The following is a 15,698-nucleotide window of genomic DNA, read 5'->3' as shown; positions in this document are numbered from 1 at the left end:
CCTCTCCCTCCGTCCCTCCCTCCGCACCGAGCCCCGGCATCCCGGGACACCGGCATCCCGGCCAGCGGCACACCGCCACAGCGCGACAGCGCGACACCGCGACAGCGGCGTCCCCGCGGGCAGGACCCTCCCCTGGCGTCCCCGGAGCGCGGTGAGGACCCCCGGCACCGGGACCCTTCGGAACAGGGACCCCGGGACAGAGGAACGTGGGGTGGAGGATCCCCGCTCTGGACCTTTCGGGATGGGGGATCCCTGCGCTGGGGACCGGGACCCTTCGGGATGAGGACCCCGGGATAGACGAACATGGGGTGAGGGATCCCCCTCTAGGGACAGGGACACTTTGGGATGGGGGATCCCTGCTCTGGGGACAGCGACCCCGGGATTTGGGACCCACGGGCTGGAGGACTCACTCCAGGATGGGGGAGACCCCCGGGATACAGGCCCCCCCAAGGACAGGGACCTGTGTGGGCCCTGAGCATCCCCCTGCGGTCCCTGTGCTGGGGAACACGGGTGTCCCCTGCCCCAGCAGGGACTGCACCCTGCCATCCCCAGAGGGGGAGCGGGGGGTGGGGCGGTGCCACTGTCACCCCAAATTGTCCCTGTGGCTGGGGACAGCAGGAGGAGCCAGGCCCGGGTGTCCTCTGGTTCAGGGAACAGGGTGGCACTGCCAGGGTGGGGGAAACTGAGGCAAGGGCTGTGGGCACATTTGGGGCCAGGGACTGGGGACCAGGGATGGGGTTTGGAGATTGGGACTGGGGACAAGGACTGGGTTTTGGGACCAAGAAACTGCGGACTTAGGGGACCAGGGACTGGGGGACAAGGGGACAGGGAATGGGAAACTGAGGACCAAGAACTGGACACTGGTGGTCAGTGACAAGCGACTGGGAATTCAGGACGAAGAATTTGGGACCAGGGTCCCCCAGAGCAGGGGCTGGACCCCTCCCACGCCGGGAGGGGATATGGGAGGGGTCAAGATCCCTGACCCAGCAGGAGCCGCGAAGGGACTGTCACCCACGCCAGCGGCCACTCGTGCAGCGAGCTCACACCATCCTCAGCCCACAGCTCCCGGGGCTCCTTCCCTGCTCCTTAATTTCCCGGCGCAAGCGGAGCTGATTTATGGGAGTTTGACACTATTTTAAGCGTGCGCCTCCGTTTGCCGCTCGCCCTGGTTTTAATTACCTCGGCTCTCGCGGCAGGGCAGCGTTCCCGGGGCACAGGCCTGGCCCTTGTTATCCTTGGAAAACCGGGAGCGCGCTTGCGGCCACGGCCGGGGCCGGCGTAAAAATAGGCACAAAAACCACGGAAAAAAAATGAAAGGGGGGTGAGGGGGGGACACCCTAAAAAAAAACCCCAAACAAACAAAAAAGCCAAAGTGGAAATGCCCCAAAGTGGGTGAAGAGTTGAATTTTTAAGAAAATTAAAATAACGGGAACGCCGGGGGTGATGGGGGTGAGGGACTGCTCGCGACACCCCAGCCCAGCCCGTGCAGCTGAAAGCCATGACGGGTATAAAAGCAGAGGAAGTCACCCGGGGAGGGGGGAGGCCACAGCATAATTCGATTAAAAGACCATAAAGGCAGAAGGAGCCGAGATTGGGGGGGCGGGGAGGCCCTGCCACCAGCACAACCCCACAGCAGCCCCCGGAGAAGCCCCTTTGGGGGGATGCTGGGCTGGGGGGTGATGGGATGGCCGCAGCTCTGCGGGAGAAAACTGAGGCAGAGGGGATGGAGAGCGCTGGGTGTGGTGGGTGACACCGGGGGACTGGTGGGTGCTGCTGGGTGCGCCTGCACTGGGTGTCCAGCGGGGCCGACACCCCAATACAGCTGCCCCAGTGCTGACCCCCAGGCCGGGTCAGCCCCTGGCACACGGTGCCCCTCGGGACCCTCAAGCCCCGTCACCCTTTTCCACAGGCTGCCGAGTGCCATGGCCGCGAGCTCCCGCTGACATCGCCCCCACGCCTCGGGGAGCCCCCACCGCAGCCATGGGTGACTCCTACGCCGCCGCCTTCCCCAGCGCCCCGGGGCTGCTGTCGCCGTCCGCCAGCCCCCAGGCCTCCCCCGGCCCCTACGGCCCCGACTACGGCCCCTTCGGCCACCCCTTCCCAGCTCCCTCCGGCGCCCAGGAGGTGCTGGGGGCCCCCGTGGTGGTGGCGGCCAAGGGCCACTCCCCGGGCGAGTGCCTGCCGGGGGTGTACCCCTCGCTGGAGATGCCGCACCCCTACGGCTCCTGGTACAAGGGTGGCATCGGGGGGGGGCTGCCGGGGGGCTCCGGGCCCGCGGCCCCGTCCTGGTGGGATGTGCACCCCAACGGGGGCTGGCTGGGGGGCCCGGCGGGCGCCGAGGGGCTGCAGGGCTCGCTGCAGGGCCAGCCCACCCTCAGCCCCCCTCTGCCCAGCTACAGCTCCGATTTCGGCGCTCTGAACCCCCCTCCTTACAGCAACGCCCCCGCGGCGCCCCCCGCCCCTAAACCCACGCCGGGCGAGACCCCGAAGGGTCCCCGCGGCGGCTCCTTGGGGGGACGCCCGGCGTGCGATTGTCCCAACTGCCAGGAGCTGGAGAGGCTCGGCGGCCCGGGGGGGTCGCGGCGGAAGCCGGTGCACAGCTGCCACATCCCGGGCTGCGGAAAGGTGTACGGCAAAGCCTCGCACCTGAAGGCGCACCTGCGCTGGCACACGGGGGAGAGACCCTTCGTGTGCAACTGGCTCTTCTGCGGGAAACGCTTCACCCGCTCCGACGAGCTGGAGCGCCACGTCCGGACCCACACGCGCGAGAAGAAGTTCACCTGCCTGCTGTGCAGCAAGCGCTTCACCCGCAGCGACCACCTCAGCAAGCACCAGAAGACCCACGCCGACCCCGGCCCCCCCAAGCCGCCCCCCGGCGCCGAGCAGCCCCCCGCGTCCCCCCGGCCGCCGCCCGCCTCGCCCGGCAAGGACGGCGGCAGTCCCGAAGCCGGGAGTTTGTTGGAGATTTGAGCCTTTCAGCCTTTGTCTTCCTCCTCCTCCTCCTCCTCCTCCTCCGCGCCGCTGGGGATATTTATTACGGGATGCTTCTCCCCCAGGCTCCCCCCCTCAATTCTCCAGCTCCTCATTAGCTATTCTAATTTATGTCTTAAATTATGGGGGAGGCTCTCCGAGCGCTCTGGGGCTCACAGGGGGGTGTCGAGGTGAGAACCCCCCTTTCTGTTTTCCCTTCAACCCCCCCCAAACCTTCTTGTCCCCCAGCCTTCGCCTCGCCCCCCGCACTCAGGGACAGGGTTTGGCCCCCTCCCCCGGCCTGGTTCATCAGTGCTAATATAACGTGTTCCCCCCTCTTTTTTTAGCTGCCTGCCCCTCCTGCCCCCCTGGAAAAAAGCAATAAAAGGATTGAGAGTGGAGCCAGGCCCCCCTTCTGTGGCTGAGGCCGAGTGGCTTCATCACAGGGATGGTCTCAGCTTCCCCCTCCCTGCAGGGCTCCAAGGGAAACTGAGGCACGGGGGGGACACAGCCCTGCTCAGGGTCACTGTGTCCCTCCTCTCTGGGGGTGGCAGGAGCTGAGTGGGACTGGGGACAAGCTGGGCTGTCCCCTTGTCCTCAGGGGTGTCATATGGCTGCAGTTTCCTCTGCTGCTCCCCTTTCCCAGCACCCCGTGTCCCCAGGAGCCTGTAGGGCTGTGTCCTGCGGTCCCCACGGTCCCACATCTCCCTGTCCCCATGGCCCTGTGTCCCCAGGACCCCGTCCCCCATGTCCCCCTGGTCCCATTGCCCTTTGTCCCCAAGCTCAGGCACAGCCAAAGCCGGACGGATCTGTGGGTCTGACAAGACTTGTCCCCTGCCAGCCTCACACACGCGTGTCCCCCACAGCCGTGTGCATGGGAACATGCGTGTGCACAGCCCCGTGCCTCAGTTTCCCCCAGCCACATCCCAGGGCTCACGTGGCAGCACTGGGCATGCGGCGGGGCCACGTGTCCCCAAGGACACCCCAATTTTGGGCGCTGTGGGCTGGCGGGGACCCTGCTGCACTTCCCCTGAGCTCCCCCTCCCCATGCCCTGGGCTCCTGCCAGCCCTTTGATGCGTTCAGCCCTGGTTTGGGGCTTTTCCTGAAAAAAAACCCCAAAAAGCCACGGAAAAAGGCAAAAGGAGGCGGAAACAAACTCCTGTGCCAGCACGAAGTGTGGGGGCAGCTGCTGGCACCCGTGGCCCGGGGGGGACAGGGATGGCAGCAGGTCCCCGTGCCAGCCCCGGGTGAGTCACGGTGGCCACGAGCTGGCCAGGACCCAGATGTCTCCAGGGAAAGGGGGAACACGAGCTGGGGAAACCGAGGCACAGAGGCATCAATGGAGCGCCCGCAACTCAATGCCAGCACTCAGAGCGCAACAGAGCTGTCCCCAGGGTGGCTCCTGGGGGATTTAGAGTGGCAGTGCCACCTCTCCGTGTAGCCCCCCCAAGCCAGCCACACCCTCCCCGACACAAATTCGCCCATTTCGAGAGTTTCCCCCCCAAAACGCCAGCCCTGCTGCCGCTCGCCGTGGGTGGGCCAGTGCCAAGCAGGGCAACGAGCCACGTCCCCGAGCCAAACCCCGGCCCGGCGGCCACCGAGGGCTCGACCGCCCGGAGCCTCCCAAACCACAGAGCCCAACCCCATCCAGCGACCCCCCCAAACCCCACTGGGGACCCCCCCTCCGCCACCACCGGCTTTTTTCCTGTCTCGCTGCCCCAGCAGGGCCGGGTTGGGGGGGTCCGAGGGACGCCACGAGGCCACGCCAGCCCTGCGGTGGCTCTGATGTCGGCGCCATCCCAAATCGTCGTCTCCTATCGAACCCCGCTCGCTCCGTAACGGGCGAGGAATGTGGGGCCTCCCGCCGCAGCTCCCCCCGCCGCCTTTATTTAATATCCTGAGAAAATTAAAATAACTCTTGCGGCCGCTAAGGAAAACACGGAGATAAACACAAGAAAAGCGGGAGCCCCGGCAGAGGGGCTGGGAGCGAGCCAAGGGGGGGCACACGGCGGGAGCGGCACCCAGGGGACACGGGGAGAACGGACACGCGCACCCGCGACAGGGAACACCGGGGGACATGCGAGCGCAGGAAATCGGGATGCGCCGGGAGCCCAGGAGGGGGTGCGGGACCCGGGGTGCCCGTAAGACCCGGGGGTGTCCCGGGGGTGTCCCGGGGGTGTCCCGGGGGTGTCCCGGGGGTCCCCATCCCGGTCCCAGCGCAGCCCAGCTCGGACCACGCCCCTCGCCCCGCCCCTCACTCCGCCCCTCGTCCCGCCTTCCAAGGGGCTCCGCCTTTCCTAAAGGGGCAACGACAGGAAAAATGTGGGCCTCATTTTAATCAGTCCCCGTTACAACGAGAGAGCCGCTAAGTTACCGGTGGAGCGCGTCTGTGCAGGGGACGCTGATATTCTCTCTTCTCTGTGGAAGAGAATCCTGGAGGGTGGTGTTCTCTCCCAGTGAGGACGCCGTGTATTTCCCACGGGAGCCGCGGCCCTTTTAATTCTCCTCCCTCACGCGTGAGGGCGGCTCGCGGCGGCGATTGGCGCGAACCGGGAAGGGGTGAGGGGAGCCAAGATGGCGGCGCTGGGGGCAGAGGGAGGGGAGCGGGTGAGGGGAAGCCGTGGGGAAACCGGGTGGCACCGGGGGATCTGAGCGGGTGAGAGGCGGAGGCACCAGCAGAGGGTTTGCCGGTCTGGAGCCAGCGCATCCGCAGGGCACCGGAGGTTTCAGCTGTCGCCTCCCACCCCGGGCTCGCCCCCAGGTTCGGCTCTGCCATGTGTTCTCTGGGGCTGTTCCCGCCGCCGCCTTCCCCTGGGGATGTCACCCTGTACGAGCTCAACAACGCTCTGGTCTGCGGCCGCCTCAGCGAGCAGCTCCCGCTGGCCTTTCAGAGCCAGGTGAGACCCCCAAGTCAGGAGAGCCCCCTTGCTCCCAGGGCCGTGCCAGCCCCTCCAGCCTTGGCGGTGCCACATTTGTCACCCTCAGCTGTGGCTAGAGCTTCGTCCCCTCTGCCGGGCTCTCTCCTCCTCCAGGCACCCTCAGGCTGTTCCCTCGCCCCTCCTTGTGCCCCTTCTTTCCTCCCACCGCCGTTTGCCCCCTGCCCTGGGGGTCTCTTTTCCCCCCGGGCTCAGGGGGGCTGTGGGTGCTGCAGGTGCCCGACCTGCCCGTGCTGACCCTGCCCAAGGAGCCCCTCAAGGCTCACGGCCGCCTGGAGCCCAGCGCCCGCCCGCCCTTCATCCACCACCGTGAGTCCCTGTGGAAGCGCTGCCTCAGCGCCTGGTGAGTCCCCGCTGTCCCCGAACAGCCAAATCTGCCTCCAGCACGGGCAGGGGCACCGGGTGCTGACCGCGCTCTCGCTGCAGGCGCGACGCCGGGCTCTGCGGGCTGCTCAGGGAGCTCGCCAGCGCCGAGGAGGAGGGTGAGTTTGGGCTGTGGAGCTCTCCTGGGTCTCGCTGTGGTGTTTTGGCTGTGCCCCGCTGGCCCCTGTGGGGCTGGCAGGGACGCTGAGGATGCTTTGCCTGCCAGGGCTGCGGTGGCTGCGCCAGGGCTCGAGCCACGCGCTGGCCGTGTGCCGCTGGCTGGCCTCGCTGCACGGATCCCTGTTCCCGCACCTCTCCGTGAGTCATTCCGGCCTGGTCCCTGCTGCTGCGGGGGACAGGGGCCAGGGGAGCCGTGATTTGGGGTGGAGGGTGGTCCCTGCCCCACTCAAACCCCCTCAAAATGTTCCTCCTGGTGATGCCCAGCTCCAGACACTGCTCCTTCCTCTGCTGGAGGACAGTGGACCCTGGGAAGGTGTTTGGGCAGCAAAGGGCTCCAAGAGGGGCCCGAATCCAGGTGGGGGAGAGGGAAAAGGGCTGGACACTGGGAGTCCTTGCTGGCAGCTCAGTGTTCTCCTCTCTCTGCAGCTGACCAGTGAGGACATGATCGCAGCCTTCTCCCAGGCTGTGGACTGGTGAGTCCTGGGTGTCCCTCAATCACCGAGCTGGGGTCTGGGGCCCCTCCAGGTGGGTGAGGGGTGGGGGTACAAGGACAGGATTGCTCTATTTGGGTGGACTCAGCCATTAAAGACAAACATTTCCCCACTGGTTCCGGCTACCCTGTTTTCTCAGAGAGAGATCAGGGTTAAAGGAGATCAGAGCCTGGATCCAGTTCCAACTCTGGGTGGTGGTCACCAGCCCCTCAGCAGAGCCCTGTGAATAATTCCAAGAAACAGGGAACTTCTCAAAGAAAACCATCCCGTTGAGCAGCAAGAAGGAAGTTTAATTTCTCTGGGGACTCTGAGAAGGGTTCTTGCCAGTCCAGGATGTGCTGGGAGGGTCTCACCCTGCTCTGTGCCCCCTCCAGGGCTGGCTGCACCGTCCGGGCCTTTGCCTGGCACCCCCACACCAACAAATTTGCTGTGGCTCTTCTGGATGATTCCATCCGCGTCTACAACTCCAACAGGTGGGGCTTTGTCCCGGGATTTGGGCAGCCCAGGGTGGGCACTGCCCTGATCCTGCTGCCCGAGGCCTCTTTGCCCACCTGGGCACGCCTGGGCTCCCGTTCAGCCCTCCCTGCTCCTTCCCCACTCTCCCCCAAGCCTGAAGAGCTTTGCCTTTCCTTTCCCTGCGTAGCTCTTGGGCCATCCTGGGGGGTGATGACAGAGTCAGGGGGATATGGGTGGAGTGTCCTCTGTCCCCAGGTCTCCCTGCTCCCCCAGGGAATGCCAGGCCCTGCTCAGGAGAGGACTCTGCCAGCTGCTGCTGCAGCCCCCCCAGGCATTTCTAGCCAGCCTGGGCCCTCTCTGGGCTGGGGACAGCTTGGTTCAGTCACACCAGGTGTGCCCTGGCTCACCTCAGTGTCACCTGGCTGGGAATTCCTGTCCCCTCCCCAGGAAGCACACAGCAGTGCTGTGACCCTGCTGTCCCCCCTCGCTGTGCTCAGGGCTGGCAGGGGACACTGGCTGCACCAGGGCTCTCAGCCCACACCTGCCCTGTGTGTCACCTGTCCCCTCCCCGGCAGTGCCACCGTGCCCTCGCTGAAGCATCGCCTGCAGAGGAACGTGGCCGCCATGGCCTGGAAGCCGCTCTGCGCCTCCATCCTGGCCGTGGCCTGCCAGAGCTGCGTCCTCGTGTGGCACCTGGACCCCACCTCCCTCTCCACAAGGTGACAGCTCCCACCTTCCCTTCCCAGCTGTTGTTACCCCATTGGGGCTGGCTCTGGGACACCACCACCATCCTGCCAGCAAATTCCAAACCCTGGTGGCCTCTCCCTCTTTTGCAGGCCCTCGTCAGGCTGTGCCCAGGTGCTGTCCTGCCCCGGGCACAGCCCTGTCACCAGCCTGGCCTGGGCGCCCAGTGGGGAGCGGCTGCTCTCAGCGTCACCCGTGGACACGGCCATGCTGGTGAGGACCCTCCTGGGACACCCCTGGGGCCACCAAGGGACACTCGGGCTGGGCACAGGCACTTCACCTGGCCCCAAAATCTTCTTTCTGTGTTCCCTAATCCCGGTGTCACCATCATCCTCCTGATCCCCTCCTGCAGGTGTGGGACGTGTCCACTGAGACCTGTGTCCAGCTGCAGTGGTTTGGGGGTGGCGGTGTCACCTACTTGGCCTGGTCCCCCGATGGCAGCAAAGTGCTGGCAGCCACCCCCTCGGCCGTGTTCCGGTGAGCTCCTCATCCCCATCATCCTCCATCCAAAAAGTGGACCTGGATCTCAAATACCCTCCCTGCTCCTCTTCCTGTTGTGGGGACAGAGTGGGGAATGGGTGGGTGATGGGGTTGGAGACGGTGGATTTCCAGAGCAGCAGGATTGGGGCAAATTCCCAGGAATTTTGCCCCCTAAATCCTGTCTCCTGCAGGGTGTGGGAGGCCCAGATGTGGACCTGTGAGCGCTGGCCCACGATCAGGGGACGCTGCCAGGTAGGATGGGATATTCCCCACCCAGGGAATAACTGAGGCTGGAAAAACCCTCTGGGACCACCTAGGCCAACCCCTGGCACTGCCAAGGTCACCACAGACCTGTGTCCCCAAGTGCCACTGGGCTTTTAAACCCCTCCAGGAACGGGGATTCCACCCCTGCCTTGGGCAGCCAGCCCAAAAATTGTCCTTAATTGTGTGGAAATCTTCCCAGTATCCAACCTGAACCACCCCTGGCACAGCCTGAGGCCGTGTCCTCTTGTCTCTTGTTCCCTGGGAGCTTCCCTTGGCTGTCCCCTCCCGTCAGGGACTTGTGGAGTGAAAAGTCCCTCCTGATCATCCTTTTCTCCATTCTGAGCCCCTTTCCAGCTCCATTTCCCCCTCTGGACACGCTCCAGCCCCTCAGTGTCCATCTGAAACCCCAAACGGAGCCCAGGGTTCTGCTGTGCCCTCGCTGCGCGGGGCAGACGTCGCCCCCGAGGGATACCTGGGGTGACTGATTCCAAATCCTCCATTCCCAGCTGGTTCCAGGGGATCCCGTGCCAGCTGTGCCCTCCCTGGGCTGGCTGTGGGTGCTGGGGTGGCAGGGGTGGCACTGTCCCCCAGACAGGGTGGCAGGGGTGGCACTGTCCCACAGACAGGGTGCTGGAGCCCCGATGGCAGCCGGCTGCTCTTCACCGTGCTGGGCGAGTCCGTCATCTACTCCTTGTCCTTCTCCGAGTACCGGGGTGAGTTTGTCCCACCTGGAGCTTCCCGAGGGCCGGGAGAGGGTTCCCAAATGATCCCACAGCATTGGGGTGAGGAGCTGGGGCACACAGGAGCTGTTCTGGGGTCTCCAAGCATGGAATCTCTGGAGTTCAGGTTTTTCCATCCCTCACGTTGCTCCTCACTCTCAGTCACAGTTGTGGGGTCTTGAAGGGATTTCAGGGAGACTCCAGTGGGTCCAGGGCCAGCTCAGGGGTGTTTGCTATCCCTTGGCCTCCATCCCAGACACTCCTGGGACACCAGCACAGCTGCTCTGAGAAAGAAAGAAATTAATGATCACCTGGGAAATCCGATGGGATTTATGGAATGTGGATTTCTCCCCTTTCAGGGGAGATGCAGGGGCAGGTGGGAGGCTCCAAAACAGCCTCGATCGTGGCAGACCTGTCTGAGACCACCTTTGAGACCCTCTACGGGGAGGAGAGGTGGGTCTGGCTGGGGCACCTGGGGGTCCCTGCTCCTCCTGGCAGCCACCCCTTGCTGCTGGGAACAGCCAGGTGTCTCTGCCCCTTGATTTTGGGGACTTGTGCTGTTCCAGGATTGGAGGAGAGGTTCATTCCATGGTGTGGGACCCCACTGGGGAGAGGCTGGCAGTGATCATCAGAGGTGAGGCCTGCCCCGCTCCCGCTTTGGCCTGGGACCCCCACTGCCCACGGGGAAAAGGGACAGGGGAGGACAAGGGAGAGCCTCGGTGCTGCTGTCGCCCTGCAGGACACCCCGAGTCCCCGAGCAGCCAGCCGGCCGTCGCCGTGTTCCGCACCCGCAACAGCCCCGTCTTCGAGCTCCTGCCCTGGTACCATGGGGGCTCGGGGTGGAGTTGGGTTCATTGCAGGGGGGTTTGGGTGGATTTGGGTTCACTGCAGCAGATTTGGGATTGGTTTGGGTTCACTGAATCCCATTAATCCCCAGGATGTGATGGGGAAGCGCTGCCCCCTGTGCTCCTCCTCCAACCCCTGTCACCGCTTCACCCCCAGATGTGCTTTGGCCACATCGTCCCTTCCCCACCTCACCCCCTTTGGGTTGTCCTTTCCCAGTGCATCCTGTCAGATCCCAAACAGCCCCAGTTCCCTGGGAACGTGGTGTTTCCTGGGCAATAACCCCAGCTGTTCCCCACCCCACAGCGGCTTTGTGCGGGGCGAGCGAGGTGCCCGGCCCCAGCTCATCTCCTTCCACCCCTGCTTCCCTCAGGGCGCCCTCCTGACCGTGGTGAGTCCCTCCCCGGGGCACTCCCAGTCCCGGGGACACTGGTGGCACTGGGAATGGGGCTGGGATTGGGGTGAGCTATGGGGGGGGTTCCAAGGAGAGGAGGTTTAACCAGACCAAGCGTTGAGTCCTGTGTTCTGGGGACAGAGGGGCCCCGGAGGGACTGAGGGGCAGCGCTGGACGTGAGCCAGGTGTGCCCAGGTGGCCAAAAGGACTGGTGGGATCCTGGCCTGGCTCAGGGGTGCTGTGGCCAGCAGGAGCAGGGCATTGTTCCTCCCCGTGGCCACACCTCGAGTGCTGTGTCCAGGTCTGGACCCCCCAGTTCAGAAAGGATTTTGGGATCTGGGGCATGCCCAGAGAAGGGAATGGAGCTGGGGAAAAGTCTGGAGCTCCAGGGGGCTGAGGGAGCTGGGGATGGGCTCAGCCTGGAGAGGAGGAGGCTCAGGGGAACCTCACCACTTTCTGTGGCTGCCTGACAGCACAGGACAGCCAGGTGAGGTCTCTGCTACCAGTGACAGCACCAGGGGACACAGCCAGGGGAGGTTTGGGGTGGACTTTGGGAAGAATTCCTTCCCAAAAAGGGTGACTGGACCCTGGAATGGGCTGGCAGGGGAGGCCCCACCCCGGGGGCGTTTAAGCAAAGCCGGGACGTGGCACTTGGTGACAAGGCCTGGGTGATGAGGCGGTGTCAGGTCACAGGCTGGACTCAAATCACAAAGGATTTTTCCCATTTCTGTGCTTTGGATGCTCACCCCTGCAGTGCTGGTCCTCGGGGAAGATCTCCCACATCCCCTTTTTCTTCGTTGGTGCCCTGGAGCCCCGTGCCAGCCCCCGCCGCAGCCCCGTGCCCGTGCTGGGCAGTGTCAGGGAGCAGCCGCTCTTCTCCGAGCTCTGAGCCCAGCCTGGCACCCCAGGGCCTGCCCTCCTTCCAGAGCCCCCACACCTGTTCAGGGGCTGGCTGTGCTGCTCCTGCCCCAATTAAAGGTGGATTTTCCCTCCCTCTCCTTTCCTCACCTTGATGGGACTGGAAGGTTTTTGGGGATGAATTTGGGAAGTCCTGTGGGTCTGGAGGGACTCTGGGGGCTCCAGAGTTGGTTTTTGGGGTCAGGAGAAGCTTGGAGTGACCTCACAGAGCCTGTTGGTGTCATCCCACTGCAGTCCATGGGACAGGGCTGCTATTTTGGGGTCAAAGAGCCCTGTTCTGGGGAAAGGTGAGGGCTGGAGGGGTTTTGGGGGGGCAGGGGGTTTGGCTACACACTCAACCGCCAGGTTTTGTCTTCAGGCTAAACAAAAGTGAACCAAAAGCCCCAAAGTGAGCCAAACCCCCTGTGGGTTCTTAAACCCCAACCCTGGGGGCCCCAGCGTGCTCGTGCTGCCCCACGTGAGCCCCCCTGGCCCCGCAGGGTGGGAGCAGCAGCTGGACCCCCCCAGGGAAGGGATTAACAGGGGGGCAGCCCAGTGAAATCCTGGGATTACACACCCTTAATCCCAGGATCACGCTGTGCTGGCAGGGAGCACAGCGAGAACGCAGGGTCCCTGTTCCCCCCACCCCAACAGCCCCAGGACCCCTAAAATCCCCCCCAGAGCAAGGGGAGACCACCCCCCCCCCCTCCAAGAGCATCCAACCCCTTCCCGGGGCCAGACAGAATCCAGGGGTGACCCGAGCTCCACACCCACCGCAGCTGCTGGGGCAAAGCTGGGGGGCTTCACCCCTCAGGCCTGCCCAGGTGGCTCCTGGGGCTGAGTGGCTCCTGCTCCTCGTGTGGCCGTCCTGGTGCCGCGCAGGGCAGCGCCCGCAGGTACCGCAGGTGCAGCCGCGTCTCCTCCCGGCTCCGCCGCACCACGCGGCCCACGCAGACCAGGACAGCCCCCAGCCACCCCCCCACGGCCACCAGCGCGGCCACGTCGGGGACCCGCGCTGTCCCCACGGCCCTCCCCAGGGTATCGTTGTGGCCACCATCCGGGGCCGGCGGAGCCTCCCCGGGGCACCGGGAGCCTCCCCGGGGGTGCTGGGGCAGCAGCAGCAGCAGCAGGAGCAGCCCGGCCGCCCACATGGCCCTGGCAAGGAGGCGCGTGAGGGGACGCAGCGTGACCCCCCCTCGGTGCTGGTGACACGTGGGGTGGCAGCAGGAGGGTGGCACTGGTTGCTGTCTCCGTGCTGCAGGGGCATCACAGCTGTCCCCAAGTCACAGCAACCCCCAAGTGTCACACGCAGCCCCCCTGGGACCCCTCAACAGCCAATGCACTGGGCACACACTGGTTTTTACTGGTGCTGGCAGCGCTTCGGTGCAGGGACATGACGGGAATGGGAACAAACTCCCAGAAAATGGAGCCAAAAGTCTCTGGCTGGGCTGGCACCCATCCAGCACAGGGGGTGGGTACTCTGAGACTCCCAGCAGCGGCTGCTCCCACCCCCAGCACAGCAAATCCCTCGGAGGATCTGTGTGAGAACGGTCCCTGCAGCATTCCTGGGACCCCACACTGGGCCCCTTCTGGGGTGTCCCTGCTGGGAGGGGGCTCACGTGCTCTCGGTGCCCCCCCCGAGCTCCAGCGCCCTTCGGGCCATCTCCAATGCCCCCTCCCGGGTCTGGTTCCCCCCAATGAAGCCGCTGGCGTGGACGAAGATGCAGCCGGGAATTCCAGCCAGCTCCGAGAGAGCCTCGTCCCGGAGTCCCCGCCAGGCCTCGGGCAGGGGGAGCCTGTGGGGGGACAGAGGGGTTGGGAGTGACCCCGGCCCCACGGGGGGCAGTGGTGGGACCAGGGGAGGGGTCTCACCGGCTCTGGAAGCTGTGGGGGGCTGTGGGGACGCTCTGCACCCGCCACTGCCCACCCCGGTCCGGGAACAGCACGAGCTGCAGTGGCTTGGGCAGGGCCAGCTCCCGCTCCAGCTGGAACACGTGCTCCTTCCAGGGACAGCCACCCTGGGACAGCTCCAGGACCTGCCCACTGGCATCCACCTGCACGGGGGACATGGGGGTGACTCCTGAAACCACCCGGGGCTCAGTGTCCCCAAACATCCGAGTGGCCTCCGGCAGGGGTGCAGGGGCCCCTCCCCGGGAGGTTTCTACCAAAGGGATTTGGCCTCCCCACACCCCAATTCTCCCCCAGAATTCCAGATTCTGCTGGGCTGGCTTGGCATTACCTCGAAGCGGTGCCGGACAGCCTCTTCCACCAGCGCCCTTGCCGGCAGCCAGGCCCGGTGGTAGAAGTCCAGGCGCTGCAGGAACTCGCTGCCTGCCAGCTCCATGGCCCTCCTGAACCCTGCCTGGGGACACGGGGGTCAGCAGTGTCCCTGAGCACCGTGTCCCTAAGAGGGGTGTCCCTGGGGGCTGTCCCCACCTCGGTGTCCTGGTCGGGGTCGTTCCAGCGGGGGTTCAGATGCCCCACGCGGGCACTCAGGGTGGTGCTCAGGGCGTAGCGCGGCTCCCCCGCCGCTGGCGCAATCCCGTTGTCCATAGCATCGACCTCCTCCACAAAGTTCTCGTACAGCTGGGGACAGGGAGGGGGAAAGGGGGGACAGGGAGGGGGAACATGAGGAACAGTGAGGGGACAGCAAGACAGAGCAGTAAGGGGGCAGTAGAGGGGGGACAGGGGGAACAGCGGGGCAGAGAGGACAGTGAGGGGACAGCAGAGCTCAGCCTGGCTGGAAGCCCAAGCTGCCACAAACTGGTCCCCTTTCCCACCAAGGACAAGCCCTGGGCATGACTGTGACCCTGGCAGGGTGACAGACCCCCTGTCACCTTGTCATAGAGTGCTGTGACCACGGGCCCATCCTCGGGCTGCCCCAGGAGCCCCGCCAGGATCTGGGACCCGAAATGACAATAGACGAGCCCGGCGCTGCTCAGCTTCGTGCTCCAGGGCTTGTCCGGCCGCAGGCTCCGCATGGACTCCGTGAAGGACCTGTGGGGCCACACGGTCACCCCGCGGTCCCCCGGGGATGCCGCTGTCCCGGGGGCGGTGTCTCACCTCTGGTGGTGGTCGTAGCGGTGCCGCCCCGGGTCGTACTCGCCCCCCACGTCCACCACCACGTCACAGGCGGCCAAGCGCTGCGGGTCCCGCGTCCGCACGATCTCCGCGTCCTGCAGGGGACACCCCGGTGAGGATCCCCAGGGCCACCGGGAACCCCCGGGAGCGGCTCCTGGTGACGAGGGACACCGGGGAGGGACCCTGAGGAAGGACAGGGGACACCGGGGTGACCCCCGGGTGGGACCGGGGACACAAGGGGGACCGCTGCGCGGGCTCAAGTGTCCCCACGTGGGACCGAGAGAGGAGCGACCCCGGGAGGAAGACCCCGGGAGCCCGCACGGTTCCCCCGTCCCGTTCATGCCCCGGGCGGAACCCCGAACCGGGCGCGCTGCCGGTGCCCCCGCACGCTGCGCCGTACCCGGTAGCGGGGCAGGAGACGCAGCAGGAAACACGCCAGCGCCTCGTCGCAGTGGAAGGTGCCGTCGTGGGTGCCGATGCGAGCGGCGGGCTCGGGGTGCGGCCGCTTGTGCCCGGTGCCGGTTCCCGCCCCGGTGGCCGCCATGACCACGGCTCGGGAGGCGCGCGCTGCCCCGCGCATGGCGGCGGGGAGGCCCCGCCCCCCGAGGGCCCGCCCTCATCAGCATAAACCCCTCCCGCCATTTCCGCCCCCGTGCTTGCCCGAGTGCGCACGCGCAGGGGCCGGGGTCAAGGCACCGGTTGGGTGTGGCGAGCGTCCCCTGGCGGCCTGGGCCGGGGACAGACGGACACCGGGGCCGACGGACACCGGGGCCAGACGGACACCGGGGCCAGACGGACACCGGGGCCACCTCCACCTACCTTTGGGACAGACACACACACTTCTGCACAGCCCCCCTGGGGACACAGGAATGGAGACAC

At 65.7% G+C, this 15,698-nt stretch overlaps 3 protein-coding genes across 6 annotated transcripts; 2 read left to right on the top strand and 1 right to left on the bottom strand.

Moving 5' to 3' along the window:
- Positions 1–21: 21 nt before the first annotated feature.
- SP7 (Sp7 transcription factor) lies at positions 22–3,371 on the top strand. Its single transcript, XM_015615904.2, has 2 exons — positions 22–151; positions 1,910–3,371. Exon 2 carries the CDS (start codon positions 1,981–1,983, stop codon positions 2,968–2,970), a length of 990 nt encoding a protein of 329 aa, XP_015471390.1. The 5' UTR covers positions 22–151; positions 1,910–1,980; the 3' UTR covers positions 2,971–3,371.
- Positions 3,372–5,285: 1,914 nt separating this feature from the next.
- On the top strand, positions 5,286–11,835 carry AAAS (aladin WD repeat nucleoporin). Of its 2 annotated transcripts, none has more exons than XM_015615913.3 (17): positions 5,286–5,530; positions 5,733–5,868; positions 6,123–6,250; positions 6,334–6,389; positions 6,497–6,588; positions 6,877–6,923; positions 7,316–7,414; positions 7,973–8,116; positions 8,234–8,354; positions 8,494–8,618; positions 8,813–8,873; positions 9,508–9,598; positions 9,964–10,057; positions 10,171–10,238; positions 10,344–10,425; positions 10,754–10,838; positions 11,596–11,835. In XM_015615913.3, exons 2-17 carry the CDS (start codon positions 5,746–5,748, stop codon positions 11,728–11,730), a joined length of 1,551 nt encoding a protein of 516 aa, XP_015471399.1. In that variant the 5' UTR covers positions 5,286–5,530; positions 5,733–5,745; the 3' UTR covers positions 11,731–11,835. The 2 variants fall into 2 exon arrangements, with proteins under 2 accessions (XP_015471399.1, XP_033367401.1); XM_033511510.1 differs by lacking the exon at positions 5,286–5,530 and adding an exon at positions 5,598–5,627.
- A 1,080-nt stretch (positions 11,836–12,915) lies between these two features.
- Positions 12,916–15,641, bottom strand: MYG1 (MYG1 exonuclease). Of its 3 annotated transcripts, none has more exons than XM_015615915.3 (7): positions 15,220–15,420; positions 14,802–14,914; positions 14,576–14,735; positions 14,175–14,324; positions 13,978–14,096; positions 13,611–13,792; positions 12,916–13,534 (listed from the first exon to the last, which is right to left on the bottom strand). In XM_015615915.3, the coding sequence occupies exons 1-7, from the start codon at positions 15,397–15,399 to the stop codon at positions 13,041–13,043; spliced, it is 1,398 nt and encodes a 465-aa protein (XP_015471401.1). In that variant the 5' UTR covers positions 15,400–15,420; the 3' UTR covers positions 12,916–13,040. The 3 variants fall into 3 exon arrangements, with proteins under 3 accessions (XP_015471401.1, XP_015471402.1, XP_015471404.1); XM_015615916.3 differs by having other exon boundaries at positions 13,241–13,534; positions 13,978–14,100; positions 15,220–15,419; XM_015615918.3 differs by lacking the exon at positions 14,576–14,735 and having other exon boundaries at positions 13,241–13,534; positions 15,220–15,641.
- Positions 15,642–15,698: the final 57 nt, after the last annotated feature.

Source organism: Parus major, unplaced genomic scaffold, assembly GCF_001522545.3.
Source record: "Parus major isolate Abel unplaced genomic scaffold, Parus_major1.1 Scaffold299, whole genome shotgun sequence".
NCBI classification, from domain to species: Eukaryota; Metazoa; Chordata; class Aves; order Passeriformes; family Paridae; genus Parus; species Parus major.
The sequence above is the reverse complement of the archived record's forward strand: the minus strand, read 5'-3'. Positions and strand labels throughout refer to the sequence as shown.

Excerpts from the sequence above, each read along its gene's own strand:
- MYG1 (XM_015615915.3), bottom strand. The coding sequence starts at position 15,399 with ATGCGCGGGGCAGCGCGCGCCTCCCGAGCCGTGGTCATGGCGGCCACC. Across the intron at positions 14,915-15,219 it reads GTCTCCTGCCCCGCTACCGG|GACGCGGAGATCGTGCGGAC; the intron begins GTACGGCGCAGC and ends TGTCCCCTGCAG. Across the intron at positions 14,736-14,801 it reads CGCTACGACCACCACCAGAG|GTCCTTCACGGAGTCCATGC; the intron begins GTGAGACACCGC and ends GTGGCCCCACAG.
- AAAS (XM_015615913.3), top strand. The coding sequence starts at position 5,746 with ATGTGTTCTCTGGGGCTGTTCCCGCCGCCGCCTTCCCCTGGGGATGTC. Across the intron at positions 8,355-8,493 it reads CCGTGGACACGGCCATGCTG|GTGTGGGACGTGTCCACTGA; the intron begins GTGAGGACCCTC and ends CCCCTCCTGCAG. Across the intron at positions 8,874-9,507 it reads CGATCAGGGGACGCTGCCAG|ACAGGGTGCTGGAGCCCCGA; the intron begins GTAGGATGGGAT and ends ACTGTCCCACAG.
- SP7 (XM_015615904.2), top strand. The coding sequence starts at position 1,981 with ATGGGTGACTCCTACGCCGCCGCCTTCCCCAGCGCCCCGGGGCTGCTG.